Source organism: Ursus arctos, unplaced genomic scaffold, assembly GCF_023065955.2.
Source record: "Ursus arctos isolate Adak ecotype North America unplaced genomic scaffold, UrsArc2.0 scaffold_14, whole genome shotgun sequence".
NCBI classification, from domain to species: Eukaryota; Metazoa; Chordata; class Mammalia; order Carnivora; family Ursidae; genus Ursus; species Ursus arctos.
The window spans coordinates 64977951-64998167 of record NW_026622808.1 but is presented as its reverse complement, the minus strand read 5'-3'; the positions used below and the strand labels follow the sequence as shown (position 1 = coordinate 64998167).

The window sequence follows — 20217 nt, the reverse complement described above, 5'->3', positions numbered from 1 at the left end:
TTTTCCATAATCAAAAGGTTTTATCTAAAAAAAAGAAAAAATACCAGGTATTGGAGGAGACAATACATAACCAAAAGCCCAAAAAACAAACAAACAAACAAAAAATAAACCAATAGACGAGAGGAACAGAATCACAGGAGATCCAGATAACGGAGATATAAGACTTAAAAGAAAAACATAATTAAAGGTTTTCAAGGAATTAAAAAGAACAAAATCACAATTTCAGCTGAGATTAGGAAATGTAAAAAATAAGATCAAAAGGAACTTTTATAACTGAAACATAAATTAAAAACTCAATAGATGCTTTAACACATATTAGACACAGAAGAAGAAAGAATTAGCAAACTGGAAGATAAGCCAAAACAAATTGGCAGACTGAAGCAAAGAAAGACAAAATACTGGAAAATACAGAAAAGGGTGTAGGTTGATTCTGACGACTCAAAAGCAAAGAAGACAGAAAGGGGAAGAAGCCATATTTTAAGAGATAATGGCTGACAATTTTACACAACAGATGAAAAGCATCAAGCCATGGATTTGAGAAGCACTAGAGAACACAACCAGAATAAATACAGAAGTAGGTGTATCATAGTCCAACTTCTGAAAACCAAGGACGATGAGAAAACCTTAGAAGCAACTAAGGGCAGGGAAAAAGGAAGAAAAACAAACTGTATCAGGGAAGAGAAGTGAGATAAACACTCAACTCCTCAACAACAACAAAAGCAACCAGAGACAACAGGATTATACTCTCAATGTGCTAAATGAAAATTACCACCAATCTTCAGTTCTATACCCAGCAAAATTATCTTTCAAATATGAAGATAAAGTCATTTTCAGACAAACAAAAACTGAAGTATCTTGTCATGAGCATTCCTAAAGGAAATAATAAAGGGCATTCTTCTGGCAGAAGGATAATAGCCTTGGCTGGAAGCTCAAAGATACAGAAGGAAACGGAAAATAACAAAAAAGGAAAATGTCAACCAAACATAATGAATACCACTATATAACAATCTCTTCTGGGGTTTAAAATATATACATAATTTAGGGGCGCCTGGGTGGCTCAGTCGTTAAGCATCTGCCTTTGGCTCAGGGCGTGATCCCAGAGTCCTGGGATTGAGCCCCACAACAGGCTCCTCTGCTGAGAGCCTGCTTCTTCCTCTCCCACTCCCCCTGCCTGTGTTCCCTCTCTTGCTGGCTCTCTGTTGAATAAATAAATAAAACCTTTAAAAAATAAATAAAATAAAATATATACATAATTTAAAAAAATGAGTGTGCAGACACTGCTACTCACCTACCCAACATCCATTCTCCACATCTATCTTATCACAACTTTATTCAGGGAGGTAATGTGCCCAGATAAAACAACCATATTTGCCGGTCCTCCTTGCAGCAAAGGGTGGCCATGTGATACAGGAGTTAGAATCAATGGGTGAGTATTCCAAGAAAGCTCTTTAAAAGGGAGCAGCCTCAACTGAGCTGACATGTATTCTTAACTTCAACACAGAAGCAATACTGGAGGTGGAGTAGTCATCTTGTGACCACAAGGTGGCCAGCATAAGGAAAAAAGCTAAGGGTATCTGAGTGAATGATAAGAAGGAACTTGAGTCCCTGATGGCATAACAAGGCTTTTATATCAACTCTGGACTGCCTGCCTCTAGGCTTCTTGCCGCATAAGCAAAATAAAGTCCTATTTGGCCAAGTCACTGAAGATGTTACATACAGACCAATGCAATTTCTATCATATGTGATTCAGGTATTGCCTTATAAATGTTCAGGACTAAGGGGATCAAAACCTCCTAACAGAATAAAAGCACGAAGGTCCCTAAGGCTCTCACCAAATGTTTCTTCTTCCTTATCATCAGTTACCAAATAACTCCAGGAGAGTTCAATTCCAGAAGGATGCAGAGTTGTAGCCCTGAAGATCATGTGACAAGTTCCCCCTGCAGCCAAAGAATCAGACTGGGTTTTTCGGCCTTGTTTTTTTTTTTTTTTTTTTTTTTAAAGATTTATTTATTTATTTATTTATTCGACAGAGATAGAGACAGCCAGCGAGAGAGGGAACACAAGCAGGGGGAGTGGGAGAGGAAGAAGCAGGCTCATAGCGGAAGAGCCTGATATGGGGCTCGATCCCATAACGCCAGGATCACGCCCTGAGCTGAAGGCAGGCGCTTAACCGCTGTGCCACCCAGGCGCCCCTCGGCCTTGTTTTTTTGAAGACAGAAAGAGCAATAGAATTCTCAGAAGAGCCAGGCTGAGAAAAGGCCAAGGGAGACAAAAAAGCTTTCTTTGTTTAATTGACCATCTCTAAACAGTAAACTCACCCTTCTGGATGCTGTAAAACAGAAACCATCAATTCCACGGCCAGGGCTCCTGCAATCATAGCCAGTCCTGGGCGGCTCACAGTGCACTGCTGGTCCAAGGTCCGGTCTCTGGTTGACTAGAGGAAAACAATCACTGATGTGTGCTCAAAGCTCTAGTCCACTCAGTTGTGCCGTCTGAAGCATGAACCACCTCCATGTTAAAGCTATATAACATAACCAGATGCTCGTTCACTGTGGCCAAAGAACATTCAGCCTCAAATAATACCACTTCTTGCAAGTACCAAGAAAAACAAAATATACAACTTTGGTAACTAAATGAGGTAATTTGATAAAAAGGAGTAACAGTTGTGAACAAATTAAAGATTAGGGGCCTAATTGCCCCATATATGGAGTTGCATCACATGCTTTTAATGGACTCAAATCAACCCCACTGTGCTTAGTAGCTGAGGGACAGAGAGGAATAATCATTTGAATAGTGCCAATGATTCTGCCCTGCCATTCTAACTGTGGGACTGCCTGTGAGGTGGGGCAATAATCTGCCTTTCCTGCACTCCTCCTGTGTGCTTCCCACAGTGTGGACATCATGCCACGCTGAGAGTGATCCCTGGGCTGAAATACAAGTATTTTTGCTACAACATGGCTCCAAACACAAGCCTTCATTAGTGCAACCAAAGAAATTCTAATCTTCCAACTTTAGGCAAATTAAGAGGTTGCTACGGATAATTTTGACACTGAAATTTTCACCTTATGAACAGATACAACTTTACTGCAATTGACCCTTAATCCTACTTGTTGGTAACGATGCAATAATGGGACCAGCTGTATGTTATAACACCACTGATGAGGATCGTCAAGTCATTCTTCTTCACACGGAGAATATTTATCTTTTTTTCTTTATATGAGGAGGCCGTGCAAGCCAGCCATCCAAAAGAGGTAGGAGTTATTGAGGAACAAATTTTTAAAGAAGGGGAAAATGAAGGAAAGGGTACAGAAACACCTATGCTTTGTTTCACTGGAAATGATTATCTGTTCTGATAAAAGACCATTCCTACACACCGTGCCTTGTGTGGTGGCATTAACACCATAGAATTTTACATTTGAACAGTGTACTGCTTGCTGTTCAGAGCCCTTTCACATTTGACCCACCTTGCACTGTGAGTAGTCAGGTTATTCTCTCCTCTTCTGCTGGGGTTAGCAGATAAAATATGAGATACCCAAATGAATTTGAACTTCAGATAGCCAACGAATATTATTTTAATATGAGCAGGTCTTGAATACTGCATGGGACAAATTCATACTAAAATATTATTTACCTGAAATTCAGTTAACTGGGAATCCTGTATTTTCACTTGCTAAACCTGACAACATTATGGGACCCAGCCCCATTCTGCAGAAGCACAGGCGGCCTCCGAGCATTATTTGGAATTACCCAACAAGGCAGTGTCCAAGCCTGGATTGGAAGCCAGGTCTTCAGACCCCTCACTTGATGTTCTCTTCAATGATACATGCACAGGAGACAGTGCTGAGGGGACCAGTCTATCCTGCAGTTTTCCACAAAAATGGTTGGTCACTGTGTTTGTGCTGTGTGAAAAGGAACAGCTACACAGTTGATGACGCCAATCAAGGCTCGTGGTGAGATAATGTCACCCCCAAATTGGAGAATTCTTCTCTTTGTTAAAAGACAATAGTTAAATAGTCACAAAAGAAAGAGTTGGGTCTCTTTGCCCCAGTGGGCAAGACAGTTGTAGGAAATATTTGGAAGTACAAAGAAATTCACTTACATCTCCTGGGGCCACCACATCATTGCAGAAATAGCAGCCAAGTTTATAGCCAGGGATGTTGGCAAAAAGCGATGAGCCTAGGAGGTCAGCAGGTGCCACAACGTGACCAGAACACAAGTCCCCAGCTCCCTGTTGCTTAGGTTTCTTCAAGCCATGTCTCATGACAACAAACGTGTCAAATCCCAAGGCAGCATTGATGACTAGCTGTGGGTTTCAAGGAATAAAAGTCTAGAGTTAAGAGATACTTACATTTTAAGCCATGGCTAATTTCATATTTGGTCAACTTTTAAAATTTATTTTATAAGTATTTGCATATGAATGTAATTAGACCCTAGAAGCCAGTGTTAGTAAAAGCTACCCAATATTGAGGATTTATTAAGTGCAAAACACTTGACCAGTGATTAACATTAATAATCTCATTTGGTTTCATTTAAAACTCCCAGCACACATTTCCTATTTACAGATGAGGATAATGAAAGTCAGAGTAGTTACTTCTATAACTTGCCCAAGGTCACTTAGCTGGTAAGAGGTAAATGTATAAAACCAAGCCTTGAGAGTTCTCAGTCTCATCTTCCCACCATTATGCTATCATCCAACATGCCTACACACATTTTTTTAAAAAGATTTTATCTATTTGAGAGAGCAGAGAGAAAGAGGGAGAGAGAGAACACACTGGTTGGGGGAGAGGCAGAGAGAGAGAGAGAGAGAGAGAGAGGGAGAAGCAGGCTCCCCACTGGGCAGGGAGCCTGACTCCAGCTCGATCCTAGGACCCTGAGATCATGACCTGAGCGGAAGGCTTAACCGACTAAACCACCCAGGTGCCCCAACACGCTTTTTTTTTTTTTTAAATAGCTTCACTGAGATATAATTCACACACTATACAATCAACCTTCATACAGACTTTTTAAGGACACTTTTTTTTCTCATTCATACTAGAACTTCTCTTAGTTGTAATTTAACTTACTCTCCTAAATTTCTGGTTATACAGAAAGTTGGGGGGAGAAAAGGTCGCCAGAAAAGAAAACAAAAAATCACTCACAATCTCATGGCTCAAACACTACTAATAGTTTTGGATATTTCTTCCTGTTGTTTTCTCCCTTTCTCTCTCTTTCCTTCCCCTCTCTTTCTCCCTTCTTCTTGCCTCCCCCAACACCCTCGCCAAATAGATATGTTTATATGTTTACAGGTATAAACAATTCATATTAAATATATACAATATCATATCTTGCTTATTTAACATAATGTGACATTTTCCATCTTGTTAGTTTTTGAGAACATAATTGTGCACAGCTGCATAGTATTCCATCACATTTATGTACCATGATTTATTTAACCATTTGATATTGTCAGCCCTTGACACTGACCAAACAGTAGTGAATGAGACAGTCTTTGTCCTTTTGGAGCTTATGTTTTAATGTAAGTAGAATACTCCTTCTAGAGGACCTCAAACGGTTGCTGTGAAAATTAAATAGAAGATACCTATTATACTAGATGGTGGTGTGTGAGGCAAAGACAGCACCTGCCAGTGGAAGCCTTTTGGCACCATATCACTAGGTCACACACAGCACATCTCTTTTCTGGAGGGAAGGCAGATCTCCCTCCAGGGTGATGGCACATCGAGTCACAACCAGACACGAGAGCCCCAGGATCTACACACTCTACCTTTCTTTTGCTTGCGGCAATGACAGCAGGGAGCCACCGGCTCTCCCTGGTGTCCATCAACAGGAAAACGACATCATGGCTTTCAATGAGCTGCTCCAGTTGCTCCACATCCCTGCGGGCTTGCTCCAGGGTGATGCTGGAGAAGTTCACTGGGTGTCCAGGCATCGGGATGCTCATGTTGAACCCTCTGGCATTCTGGGGAAACACCCAGATACAGAAATGTCTGAAGCAAACGTATAGATGATATCGTAGAGCCCATGTCTCCCCATAGCTACAAGCATGCATGTGTGGTCACCTGCAACCACAAATTTCTCTGTGCATGATTTTGCTGCTTGTCCCTTTTGCTACCTTGTGCCCTGCACCTTCTTCACCTCTACATCCTAGATTATCTTGTCCTGTCATCCCTGGGTCCCTGAGCCTGGATAAAGCAGCAAGCAGAGACATATGGATCGTAGTTCCAAAGAAGGAGGTGAGTACTTCCCATCTGAGGCAAGGAGGACACTACAGAAAACCGTACCTTTGGTTTTTCCTATAATCTGAGGCCAGGAACCTCTATCAAAGTGCCCTGTGCCTGCTCAAGTCCTCTCTGTTCAGTTGTCTCTCCCTACTTATTCCCAAATTGCCCCCCCCATTTCATTAGTATATAACATCTCCAAATAAGATATTATAACAAGAATATTTGATTTAATAAACTCACATAAAATTAGAATGACTGCTAGTCTTGTCTTAACCTTAGAGGTATACACACTTTAAAAAAAGCTCTCTAAACCAAAAAACTCTACTTGCTAACTTACAACCAGAAAATCTACTTAGGAGTGTGTAGATATTTGTTTTGAGGGGACAGGTGGGGGGTGAGCAGAGTATGGTACTCAAGTCAAGCTTCATTCCCTGTCCAAAGAAGTTGTTGGGTGGCCCAGATTCTCTTAAAGTGTGGGGCCTCAGGAGTTTTCATAGGGGCTTTGGAATAGCTCTATAATTTACCACTGGTCCCCTGCAGGCCCCACAATGTCTTGGCCGATTAACAGTGAGTCACATATGGGCATCAATGAAGCCAGGGACATTAACTGTCCAGAGAAAAGAAAGTGTTCTAGAATCACAAACTGCAGCCTTAATCCCCTGCATAGTGCTGACCACAGCAAGGAGTGTGAAAACATTAGTTTTTTCATTCATTTGCCAAACCCTGTCACCTACTGGAAAAACAGCCGGGGGGGGGGGGTGGAAACCAGACTAAGTAGGTCCTTTTACAAAGGAAAAATCTATTTTGTGGGTTGTAGCTATTTCCTCCTTATCTTAAACTTTAAACCTAATGTCTGGGGTTCAAGAAAGGGACAATAGTAGCAAAAGCAATGATATTTAAAAGAATGAAAAAAAGTTGCAGGCAAAGCAGGAAAAGACACCAGACAGAAAGGACTTCAGAAAGAGGGTTCAAAACAAGTCCATTTTAACAATGAGAACACTATAGAGACAACTATCTGGACCTCATTAATTCAGTCATTAAGTATTATGCATCTAACGTGTACCAAATACTGTAAACAAGAAAAGACCACAGTAATGTCAATATCTTACTGTCTTACTACAATTGGCAAAATATTTTAAACGGTGGTAGCTTGATCCAAAAAAGGTATTATTTAGCTATATTAATGACATCAAGATTAATGTATAATTACTCAACACCAGTTCTGACCTTTTCAATAATACAGATCTATACCTACTTCACTGACCTAAATGGTTCTCTGCTTGCTAAATTTCAGCCAGTAAGCCTGCCTAGGACTGGCTCTCGGCCCACCATTTAGATTCACATGCCTAAGGCCAGAATTCAGCAAGTTTCAACCCAGTAGTTTTCAACCTTGGCTGCACATAGAACCACCTAGAAAGGTTTTAAAATTCCTAATGCCTAGGCTTTTCCCCAGACTATTTAAATTCGAATTTCTGAGAGTGGGCCCCACCATCAATATTTTCTAAAACTTCCCAGATGATTCAAATGTATAGGCGGGGTGAAGGATAGTTTACAGAAAGTGTAATACACAGATTTCAAGTGTACAGTTGGGTGTGTTGCATACCCCTATCAAGACATCACACATTTCCATTACCCCATAACATGATTGTGTGCCCCTTTCCCGTCAGTCCTCACTACTCCCCACCCCCACCGGGACAAGCACTGTTGCAACCACTTTTTAAAACCCTTGATTAGTTTTGCCTATTCTAGAACCTCATATAAATGGTACCCCAGAGTATATACCTGTTGGTGTTTGGCTTCTTTCGCCCAGCATAATGCTTTTGAGGTCCACCCATATCGTTAAGTATCAAGAGTGTGTTCCTTTTTGCTCTATGAAAACACTTTGAATTGTTTAATTGATGTCTCATTGACAGCTATTTGGGTTATTTCTAAATTTTGGCTATTATAAATAAAGCTGTTATGGACATTCTTCTGTGTTTTAGAGTATATACATTTTCATTTTCTTTAGGTAAACATCTACGAGTGGGATTTCTGGGTCATTAGGTTGGTTTAGTTTCATGAAAACCTGATGCACTGATTTACGAAGTGGCTGTTTTAGCAGCAAACCAAGAGCTCTGGTTGCTCCCCTAGCCTGACAACATTAAGCCCTGTCAGTCTTTTTAATTTGAGTCACTTTAGTGGGTATGTAGTGATATATCTTCATGGTTTTAATTCCTATTTCCCTGAGACCATGGATGTTGAGAATTTCCATGTGTGCACTGGCCATTTATAGATCTTCACTATGAAATAAATGCCTGCACAAGTTCTCTGGCCCCTTAAAAAAAAAAAAAAAAAAAGCCTTTTCTGTCCTTTTATTATTGAGTGGTAGGGGTTGTTTATGGATTCTGGGTAACAGCTGTTTGCCAAATAGACACACTGTGAGTGTTTTCTGGGTTTTGGCCAGCCTTTTCATTCTCTTAATGGCATTAATTGGGAAGAGTTTTAGTTGATGAAGTCCAAGTTATCCATTTTTTCACTTATGGTCAGTTTTTCCAAGGCCCTAGGAAACCTCTGCCTATCACAAGAATAATGTGCTGCTTTCTCCTGGAATCTCTGTAGTTCAGCTTTTATGCTTAGTTCTGACCTTACTGAAGTGTCACCTAAGTGCTCAGGGTGTTCAGTGAGGGCGCTCCATTCTGGATAGGTGGGATTCCAATGTCTCCCGGCCTTGAGGGAGCTCCGGAATCTCCATTCTGCTCACAGCAGACAGTGGTGCTTTTTTGCCCAGCCTTATAGAATCATACTCTGAGCTCATGCAGCTTGATCTGGTCAAAGACTCAAGGTGCTGCCCAGACTACTTCTCTGCTGAGCTCCTGTATGTCTGATACTCCATCCTGTAAGTTCCAGCTCCCTTGGCTACTCCGAACTTGGATGTCCGTTTCCTAGGCTCATCAAGCCCAAGAACATGTCCTTGGGCTCCTCATGGGCTCTGACATAGGCCAGAAAGTGCCTCCATGCAATGGGCTGGGACAAACATTCTTTCTTTCCTTTCTGTCTAGGACCATGATCTTTCCATTGTTCATTGACCGGAGAGAGTCATTTTATATATTTTACCCAGCTGCATAATTGTTTATGGTAGGAGAGCTGGTCCAATACCAGTTACTCATCAGGGCTGAAAAGAGATGCCCAGAGTTGGGTTTTAAAACCTCTGGTGAATTTCCACAATCCTACATTTTATTGCCTTGTCTTCAAAAACAAAAGGTAACTTCAAATAGTTATTTGACTTATTAATGGTCAGGTTTTTTTTTTCCTATTCAGTTAATTCAATCTCAGGATTAGACAGGGTATTTGCAGCAGAGCAGCTCTTTCCACGTCTTGTTCACTTAGACGTGTCTGCAGCCTGGTGTGAGGAAGGTGATGAGCAAGTACCTGTTGAAGGAAAAAACACCAGACCAGACATACAAAGAAAGCACCATAAGCTGGGGTAACCAGTAGGTGGAATTATGATGAATTACACCAGGACTTAAATGGATTCTGCACAATATCTATTATTGTTTATCAGGCAGGAAGGATAAAACTATTAAGAGATCTGGCTCCTGGCCTTCAGGACTCAATGACCCAGTAGGAAAAGCAGAGTAGCACAATGTAAGTGCCCAGGAGGATGCTTGACCCTGGTGGGCTGATGGTTTCAAGAAAAAGCGAACTTGATCTCAAAGGCCCACTGTGAGTCATCCCTAGCTTCCACCCTAGCCCCTTCTTGGTCTTCCTTGACCTCCACGCTTCAGCCTCCCTGGTGTTCCTTCAGTCTACAGAAGTGCTGTGCTGCCTCCTGCCTGAGGCATTTGCACAGACAGCTCTGCCACCCTTCATCTAGCTGACCCCCACTCATCCTGCAGGACTCAGCCTCCTCAAGGGAGTCTAGCTCAGGTCAGGCTGCCTGGTAAACGTCCTAACAGCAACTGAGCTCCTACTTTGTGTACTTACTACAATTACAACTGTTTATGAAATTAGTTATTGACCATGTCCCTCCTCTGGACTACAGAAGCTCCATGCAGGGGAAAGGGAATTTTGTTTTGTTCCCCAGTCCCTAGCATACAGAAGGCCTTAAATATTTAATAAGTAAAAGAATAACTGAACAAATAAATAGGGAGGACTGCACTGGGTCATAGACCATTTGGGCAAGGAAAAATTTCAGGCAACTAGTAAGTAGCAAAGGTCAGATTCAAAGCCAGGTCTGTCTGGGCCCTGAAGGGAGTTCATAACACTTTCCAGTGATAGACTGGATTATTCTTCCCGACTATGCTCTGCCTCTCACTAATAGAATGAAACGTTTTTACCCTTTGCCACATGACTTTGCAGGACCTCTCACTAGGAAGGCAGAGTATACTGTCCCACCCCACTGACTTTGGGCTTGGCCCTGTGACTGGCTTTGGCATGGGGATGGAGAATGTTACATTGTGTCATTGGTGAGCTGAAACTTTTAGAGGGATAATAAGTTTTCACCAATCCTTTTACACTTCCACCTTCTACCATAAGAAGAGCATGACCCAGATGACTGTTGCTCCCTGAACCTAGATTTTAAAACAATGACATATGGACCTTAAAGCCTGGAGTCCACCCTAGCCCAGCAGCTAAGCTATAGCCAATCTGCAGACCTGTTAGTGTGAGATAAAGGCTTACAATAATAAGGCACTGAGATGTGAGGATTGTGTGATATGCAATAATGCGGCAGAAACCTAACTAATATGATGGAGTCGTAACATTCTTTTGTCTTTTGGCCTCCAGCACCTAGCTGGGGACACAGTGGGTGCTCAATCGACAGTGCTGAATTAAACCCAGTAGATGATGTTCTTCTGGATCACTAGTGAAATCGACAAAACCAACAACATGGCTTCTTTTAAAGCAAGAACTAAAACGAATGAATCTAATATTGAGTGATTAAACAGAAAAGCCTTGAGAAAGGGGGCTTTTTTTAGTGAGTGCTGAGAGCCTCTTGTGGCATTTTAAGTGTTAGCAGATGCTTTGGAGACATCTAACCTAACTTCTGTCAGATAAACTGATTAAGCATGCAAGATGCACATTTTCTTTTGTGGATGACCTAAAAAAAGAAAAAAAAAAAAACCTGGCAAGATTTTGAATCAAATGAGCTGAATGACTTGTCTCTTATTATCTGGTGTTTTTAAAGGAAACAATGCAACTCAAAAACAAGAAGCAGCTCGAGTAAAAAGCTAAATATTTACCCAGATCTTCCTTCTGCACAGACCACATTCAATTTAATTTCATAAACCTGTACTAAGTAACTATCAACTATTCTGGTGATGAAGGAGAAAGACCATCCTATACCTGAGCTACTAAGAATCCCTTTGAAATAAGGCATATAATAATATGCATACTCCCAAATCCCTCAACTTAGACGCAGATAATGCTTTGCAACTTACAAAAACATTTTTTCATATAGTCTTTGTTTTATTTTCACAATAATATATGAGTGTTTTGTTTTGTTTTTTAATGCCCATCTCTGAGATGAGGTAACAGAGGCTTGGCCATATAATGAAGGCCCAGGTAGTAAGGGACAACCACCCACCTCTCTTTTACCAATACCACAGGGCCTCATTCCCCAAGATTAACCGCAGGAAGCTACAGGAGACAAGCTCTGACATTCCCAAACAGTATCAACATACCACTCCAGGGAATATTTTCTGAAGCCGGTCTGCTGCAGCCAGGGCCTTGGGCTTACCACCTGCTAGGCAATCTTCAAATTCATACAGAGGCTGCCTCACAGGATTGGAGTAGGAGATATTGGCATTGTCCACAAATGTGATGTGTCTGACGCCCCAACCCTGCATGGAAACAAGAGATCATGGTGTGTTTCTGATGAACATGTCACAGAGTGTCTCTCTTAAAATCCCTAAAAGAGGTTTTGCTTTGGAGTAGCTTGGGAACCTCAAATACAGGAAACTTCAGAAAATGAATTATGCAAATTCAGTTTTTGATCAACAGAGGGTCAACTTCCTTTAAAAGACAAAATAGTTATATACCCAGTGCCTGATTTCCTGCAGTAATGAGACTAAGAAATGTCAGAGTGGGTCTGACTAATAACTCATTATTTTTGACAGTGGCACCAGAGAAAGATTTGGAGGTGAGTCCCATAAGAATTGTCTATGTTGCTGTCTTAAAACGTTTAGGGATAAGCCCCTAAATGTCCTTGCTTTCCCTTAATGAATAATTAAATATAAATAACAGCCCACATTAAAACTCACTTAAAGCCTGAATTAACTCCTCAGAAAAATGACTTATGAGTTATTCCCCGTTGTATAACGTCGTAGAAGACTTTGTACTACTTCTTCAAGACGTAAAGGCCTTATTAATATTCGGTAATGCAGGGGACATTTCTATAGTCTCAGAAATAGTCTGCATGATTTCATATACTTCAATTATACCTCCGATAAAGTCTTATAGAACCACACATTTTAAAGTGAGATGGAATCTCTAACATCCTTAGTCCAATTATTTTGTTCTACAGAGACAGCAAGAGTAGTCCAGAAATCACTTAAGGTCATAGATCTGATAAATGGTGGGGAAGGAATGAGAGCCACAGAGTTGCAACCAAATGAAGATGCCTACTTTTTGGAGGGTGAGGTGCAGTGTGTGTGTTTTAGCAGATCATAAAATAGCATGGAGATCTAAGAGAAGCCCTGCCATGATTGTCTACAAAGCTGATTCTGTTCTCTCTCTTATTTCAATATCTTTCCACTAGGGACTCAGAAACTCAATTAGACTGATGATTCCAAGGGGACAGTCAACAAGAATCCAAGATTCATCTTCAGGGTTGAGAAGGACAGGCAGACTCCATCCTTTCAAAAGCATAGTTTAGGTTACCTGTTTTGAAAGCCCACTGATAAACTTTGGTCTACTCACTCAGTTTTGTAAGTGACTTTTACCAGCGAAGCAATCTACCATGGAGGCAGAATAAAGATATGGAAAATCTGAAAATCACTTGTGCTTGGTTTGGGGATATTTATTTCTGAAGTATTTTTACATTCCTTAAAGCAATGCTGAGTGGACAGCAAGGAAGGCAGTCTGGAAAGATGCTGCGCAGTGGGAAGAAAGCCAGGTAAATTACAAATAGGTCATAGGTTAGCCACATGCAGAGAGGCATTCGCGCTCAGCTTTTGGCTTCCTGGAATGCTGCACAGTTTAAATGGCTCATCTGCCAAGATTAAAGAAAACTGTAACACTTGATGCTGGTGAGGATGTGGTGATGAAAAGCTTTTGTACTGGTTGAGAATGCAAACTGATGTAATTTTTCTGGAAAACAATTTGGCAACATGTTTCTAGAATCTTTCAAATGTTCATATCTTTTGGCCTATGTGCAGCAATCCATCCTCAGTAAATACTTCCAGCAATTTATCTGAGGAAGTAATCTGAAATATTAACAAAAATGTTCCACAACATAATTTACAGTTGTAAATACTGGAAACAATGTTAACGCCTACCATTAGGGGAATGTCTCAGAACAGTGTATTTCATCACATAAGGCATATTCTATAGTCATTAAAAACGCCTGACAGGCATCATTTTTAATTACATGACAAAGTGTTTACAATGTTAATAGATGAAAGCAAGGGCATTATCATAAATAAGATTTTTAAATATATATTTAACGAACATTAAAGGAAATAAGTGAAAAGTGATAGGAAAATGGGTGTCTTCTTTTCCTGTTTTATAACTTTGACACTTTACAAATTTTCTACAGTAGGTTTCCACTGACTTTACAATTTTAAAAAATGTTAAGAAAACCTAAGCACCTAATTCTGGAAGCCAGATAAAAAACAATAAAATAAATTCCACAAAAGAGGAAGATATTAATGAAGATAAAAGCAGATATTAATAAATCTGAAAGCAAAGCAAAATAAAACCAAAAACTATAGAACTAATAAATAAATCAAGGACTTAGTCCTCCAAAAAGACTGATAAAATAGACAAGCCTTTCTGGCAAGTCTGAATAAGAGAAAAAAAGAGAAAACACAAACATGCAACCTTAGGAATGAGGAAAGATTTTAAAGATAAAGAGAGTTATAAAAGATGCTAAGAGAATACCATATGTATTTTGTGTCAATTAATTTTAAAATTTAGATGAATAAAAGAAATATAATTCACAAAGAAAATGAAACCAAAGACTTACTCTCACTAATAAAAGAAATGCAAATTAAAAAGCTCTGTTTTGTACATATTTCTAAAAGTACAGACTAGTAAAATGTTTTTGGAAGGTAATTTAGCTTGAAAACACCCCACATAAACATATTGTGTAGAGCATATACTGTACATATACATGCATGTGCGTATACACATGCACACACACACGGTACATTCTCTCTAAAATAATAATTCCACTTCTAGGGCTTTTTTCCTAAAGATATAATCCTATACATACGTAAAGATATAAAAATGTTCATTTCAACAGCATTTCAAAAAAATATGAAGTTGAAAAAAAATGACACAATCATACAAAATATTACGTATACATTATACAGAACACACAGAGAACAATAATTACTTTTCTATTAAGAATAAAAACCTGTTACAGACAGTATACTACGATCCAATTTTTGTAAATATAAACAAATGATAGCAAAGATGACAAATGTCCCTCTCTGTGTCTGCATCTGCCTATGAAAACATCAAGGAATGTGATATTGTGTACTAATCTAGGAAGTCTTAATTCTGGGAAATGGGACTTAAGATGAGGGTGGAGAAAGACCTACTGTATCTACTTTATAATAAAAGTATGAGTTCCTTTTATAGCTAAAAAGATAACTGAGAAAAGGAAAAAGGAAGGGAGTGAGGGAGGGAAGATGGAAGGGAGGGAAGGAAAGAGGAGAAACGGAATCTGGCAGGTGGAAGGCAATCTGGTATAGCAAAGCAAGAAAAGAAGCCACAGCTTCAGAGGTACCATTTGGCCCCCACAAACTTACCATCAATGTCCTAGCTACATTACAACCCAAGGTGCCAGCTCCAAGCAGCAGACACTTGACAGACACGACCTTGTCTAAGTCCAAAGTAGGGACCAATCTCCAACACATCAATTTGAGATTTAAATCCACTGATGACTCGGCTAACCTAGAAAATGACAGAATTCTTTATTCATTCAGTCACTCATTTATGCCCCCATCTTATCCTAAACAGATAGAAAGCATCTGAAAAAGAAAATGAGGAACAAATCCTGAGCAAAATGAGATCAAAGGGAAAATAGGATGAAGATTTAGGGCAATAGGGAGGAGAAATGGGACATAATTTGTGCCATTGCAGACCACTGCAATTGCTAGTGATAGGCCACGAATTTGATACTGAGCCCCTAGCAGCCAAGGTGAAAACGCAAACGTGACCACTTATAGGAGTCATTGTATCTATAAATAAAAAAGACACAAGCTACTTAAGAGGAAAGTTTTCCCTCATACTGAAAACCAAGAAAAATTTTCCCCGTCCCCTCAAAAAAGGGTGCACTTACATCATCTCTTAAATACAACGTTGGTTTCCATGAAATATTTCTTACAATGTCCTTCAGTGTAGGCTAATAGGACAAAATTAAAGGGCCATGAATAAAGGACTTAAAGGTAGTGGGCATCTGTAACTAACTAGGTTTGAGAGGCTCAGCTCAAAGCAAGAACAAAATTTATAATGTCTAGAAGTGTCGGTGAACTATATGCCCTTCCGAATCTCCATCAGTGATACTAGTTCTCACAACCACACTTAAATCAAGAGTTAGGCAGCAACAAGTGGAGGAATACTCCTCAATGTGAACGGTACCCCCTGCGCTGAGCGGAGCGATGCGGTTGGCCTGACAGAACCTGCTGTGTGTCCTGGTGACAAACGGCCCCACTGGAGAAAACAACTTCCAAAATATACCTTTTAGGGTCCATACATTCACTGAGGTTCACCATCCTCGGTCCCATGCCGCCTTTCTGGTTTTTTTCCCATCCGACTGCTTTGGGACAATCTTAAGGCAAATAAAATAGTGAGTTGAACGAAGGAGGGAAGAATAAAAACACGTAAGTCAAGTAGCAAGATGGCCCACGCATTAATAAACTTTCAGTTCACTTCTTTCTCACAAAAGCCCCAGGGCCCGAATTTGCACATACTTGCTAAGTTGATCGCCATCTTCCTCAACTACCTGCACCCTTGCTGAGAGACCACTGGACCTGAGCATGGTTTTCCTGCAGAGGGGCTTCTGAAATAGCCCTCGACTCTGGCCTGAGTTGACTCCACTTCCCTGGTTCCTGGAAGTTGCTCAAAGTAAGACAATCCTCTCTGTGATGGGTATAACCCTGTGGAGGGCTCTCTATCTAAGGAAGACCAGCCAGTGTGACCGCACTTTTCCAATGAAGTTCCTACCAGGCTTTGAACTTCTGTGTTCAGTTCCTCTTCTCTGTTCCTCATCCTTACCATGTCCTTCTGCTCAGCCTTTCAACACTGTCACTGCATACCTAGCCTGTCCCTCTGGTAAGCTGCCCTCTCCTTTAAGTTTATCCTTATCCATTCAGACTTTCCCCCTCCTTGACTTCGCTCTTCTCCACTAACTTCTTCTAATCTCTGCTATGGGTGCCTCTGAACCTCCGATTCCAGTTCTCAAAGTTCGATCTATGTGATGCTCTGAGAGGATAAGGGTCCAGTGGCTGCTCTATTCTACCATTATAAGATCCTCTTAAGTGTCTCACTTGCTTTCTAGAGTACTTCTGCTACTTTCTCACCTTAATGGTAACCTGACTTCCTTGGTGGAAACCTGTTAATGAGGGCCTCTCTTACACTCCTCACATCTTAGGACTTCTGCCACTCTCCTATTCTCACCAAATACCTGAAATTCACAATAAGGCCTTAATCCTTAACAGGGAATTCACTCAGCCTACTAACAACCTACACCGTTAACATCCCCTCCAATGTCTGTCTTAAGTAAGTCTCTGAAGAAACAGAAACTCCCTGAGTTAAAAATGTATAGGAATACTGGGAAGAATTCTATGTTTCTAATTTGTATGTTGGTGTTCTTTGGCCATTCTCCTACTTTTAGATTGCTGCCAACACTTCTATTTTTCTTTCCTTGGGAACTTTCTAGCTTTTGACCTCTGTTTTTTAAAAGAGTATTGCTCAATATAACTAAGGGATCTAGAAGGTGTAGATTTTCCTAACATAATCTTTCCTTTCTGAGATAGGATGACCACTGGAAAACCTTGGGGCCAATTATCCTCGAAAGCTACTTTGGCCCCACTGTGGCTGGAGACATCATTCACAGCAAGGAACCAGAAAATAAATGTCTCTTCCGTTTTAACTTAGGCACTCTGATGTGGTCCTTTTTTTTTTTTTTTTAATGTAACAAAAAGTTAAAACTGATATAATAGATGAGTTCTTACAGAGGCTAAGAGTTCAAAATTCTTTTTTCCTGGGAAAAGGAGTTCAGACATGTTACTAAATTCATATTTTGTTTGTTTTCCTTAACTATTCTTACATTAAATAAAAACATACTTCTCTAATATATAGCCAAAAAACTTGTAAGAACGTCAGAACCACAGTCCAGTACTGTAACTGTAACTGTAACGACTTTGGCCTAAGCTTTCTCCTGTTACAAATACGAAGTCATAGAACAAAAACAAAATTTCATTTCAAAAGAAAATATCAATAGCCTTCATTTCACACTATGATATAGAATAACTCTTCACAAAGTTTTATTTAAAGTTTTTTTAGAGCTAAGAAGGAAAACATTAATTTCCACGAAAAAAAAGAAAATTTTCCTTTCCTAAACTAAATTATCTACACTCAATATCAAGCATAAAGAAGATGTACTGAAGGCATTATTGTATGATAGAAAACATCTTTTTCAAAAGGAAATGTGCAATGTTTCCAGGTTTTGCCAGCTTCACCAAGCATCAGTGAGATCGTTAGGACTGTGAAGAAGAATCATACGATGACTTTATCCTAAAAATGGAAACAAAAGTGCCTCCTCTGTAGGATAGCTGGCAGGATTAAGTGAGTGAGGAGTGGAAGGCTCCTGGTGGCCTGCGAGGCATGGACCAGGCACATATCACTTGTTAGTTAATTCACCCTCTCCCCTAGAACTATCTACAATTGTGGCTTAATAACACGCAGGTATGGCACCTCAGTTAACGGCACATGGAAGCTATTTTAGAATGTGCCAGAAGAGGGTGCTAAATCAAACGCATGGATCTAAAGACAGCAAGGGAAGCAGTGGATTTCTTAGGGCTCTCAACTTACAACCTATAGCCTTCTTTGCCTAATCAAGCCGAAATCACCGTCGATCTCTCCAAGAAATCTGTTCAAGACATTTATCAGTGCTGCAGCAAAGAATCACCGATAAAATGCCCTCAGAGCCAATCCTGAAACCTTCTGACTTCACTCTAGAAATGACATCTCAGAAGAGATGCTAACACTGCCCTCCCCAACACACACACACACACACACACACACACACTCTCTCTCTCTCTCTCTCTCTCTCTCTGAGGCACATGACCCCCAGAAGAAAGAAAGCAATGTGCCTTGGAACAATGCAGATGTGGGGAAGAGCAAACTAAACAATGTGTGTAAAGCCTGGAAAGCATGTAAGTCATAGAAACCTGAGGGATCATTCTGGAGAGTGCTGGGCTTTGTGTAAGACAGGAAATTAACATAAATTAGCATTTGTTAAATACCTATAATATGCCAGACATTGTGCTCTTTTACACAGGACACACAGTCGTCCTAAGGGAGACTCCATGAGGTGAGTATTATTATATTTATTTTACTTGAACTGGAGTATGTATTCTATCTTTGCAACATGTATATAAATACATAAATGTATGTACACACACACACACACACACACAATCTATAAAATATCTGTGAGCCCCAGTTTCCCAACTTACGAAATGGAGAAAACAGCTGACGTCTACCACACAGGATCTAGTGAAGAATATTAAACGTGGAAGGAGAAATGGCACTTTTGCTGACTGGTTTACTATATGGAGAGCAAGATCACACATAACTTTATATGACAAATAAATATGTAAATGTATTAATATTTTGTTCTTCCTATAAGAAAGGTCAGGGATAAAGATTTTATGTGGAACAAAAATTAGGGGGCGGGGAGAATCCTCAAGACTGGGAAAAAAAAAAAAATGCCTGGAGGAAATTTCCTGAGGACAATCTTTCCCTTTGTTCCTTTCTGAATAGCAGAGTGTGCCCTCTGTTCAAGGGAGGTGTTCCCATGGGCAAAGAGGTAGGAGCTGTACTTTTCTCTACCTTCTGCTGCCATTGTGAAGGGATGAAAGGAAAGTTGAACTTGCTTCAGTTTCTGATAAATGATAATTATATGCATTCTCAAAGACCAGCAAATTACCTGGGCTAAATGCCATTTCTGGAAGCTTCACTTCGAAGATGATGCTGTGGGCAATGTCTCTCACCCCCTGCAAGGTGCGGTCCCGGAAGCAGAGGACTTCAACAGACTGGAAACTGCTACTCCTGATGTCAGGCCCCAGGTTTGAATTAATTCATTTTTTTTTTTTTTTTTAAGGAAGAAAAAGAAAGAGCTCACATAAGAGCTTCAGCAAAACCAGTTGGAGAGTATTCAATTCATTGTTAATTATGCCTCCCTGCCACTCTTGGGGCATGGCCTTAACCTCTGAGAGATTCTGAACACATCCATGTATGCTTTCCTTTGTCCAAATGCTTACAGACTGAACAATGAATTGGCTGTGATTTCTAAGTGAATTTTATATAACAATCACACTGCAAATAAATATTTCTGACAAATGCATCTTAAAAACAGGGGAAAAAAGCTTACAAGACATTAAAAAGAACCTCTAAGACATACATGGGTTCTCCTGGTCCCCCTTCTCACCTCTGAACTTACATTCTATGAAATAGCAGCTCAGTCAGGAGTAGTTAGCTAGCCTGTGTGTATTCTCCAGACACACTACCTGGATAAGCAAGTGTAACCATGCTCCCTCCGGGGACAATGTATAATTAAGCTATCTTC

At 40.2% G+C, this 20217-nt stretch overlaps 1 protein-coding gene across 10 annotated transcripts in view; it reads right to left on the bottom strand.

Annotated features, from left to right (window-relative positions):
• Positions 1-20217, bottom strand: part of ATG7 (autophagy related 7) — a 233706-nt gene that overhangs the window by 170087 nt on the left and 43402 nt on the right. For all 10 annotated transcript variants that reach the window (XM_048226710.2, XM_057311937.1, XM_044385070.3 and 7 more), the window contains 7 exons: positions 19579-19700; positions 16104-16194; positions 15173-15317; positions 11879-12037; positions 5762-5956; positions 4100-4303; positions 2319-2434 (listed from right to left, as the gene is read on the bottom strand). In XM_048226710.2, the coding sequence (XP_048082667.1) occupies positions 2319-2434; positions 4100-4303; positions 5762-5956; positions 11879-12037; positions 15173-15317; positions 16104-16194; positions 19579-19700 (1032 nt within the window). The remainder of the gene's footprint in view (positions 1-2318; positions 2435-4099; positions 4304-5761; positions 5957-11878; positions 12038-15172; positions 15318-16103; positions 16195-19578; positions 19701-20217) is intronic.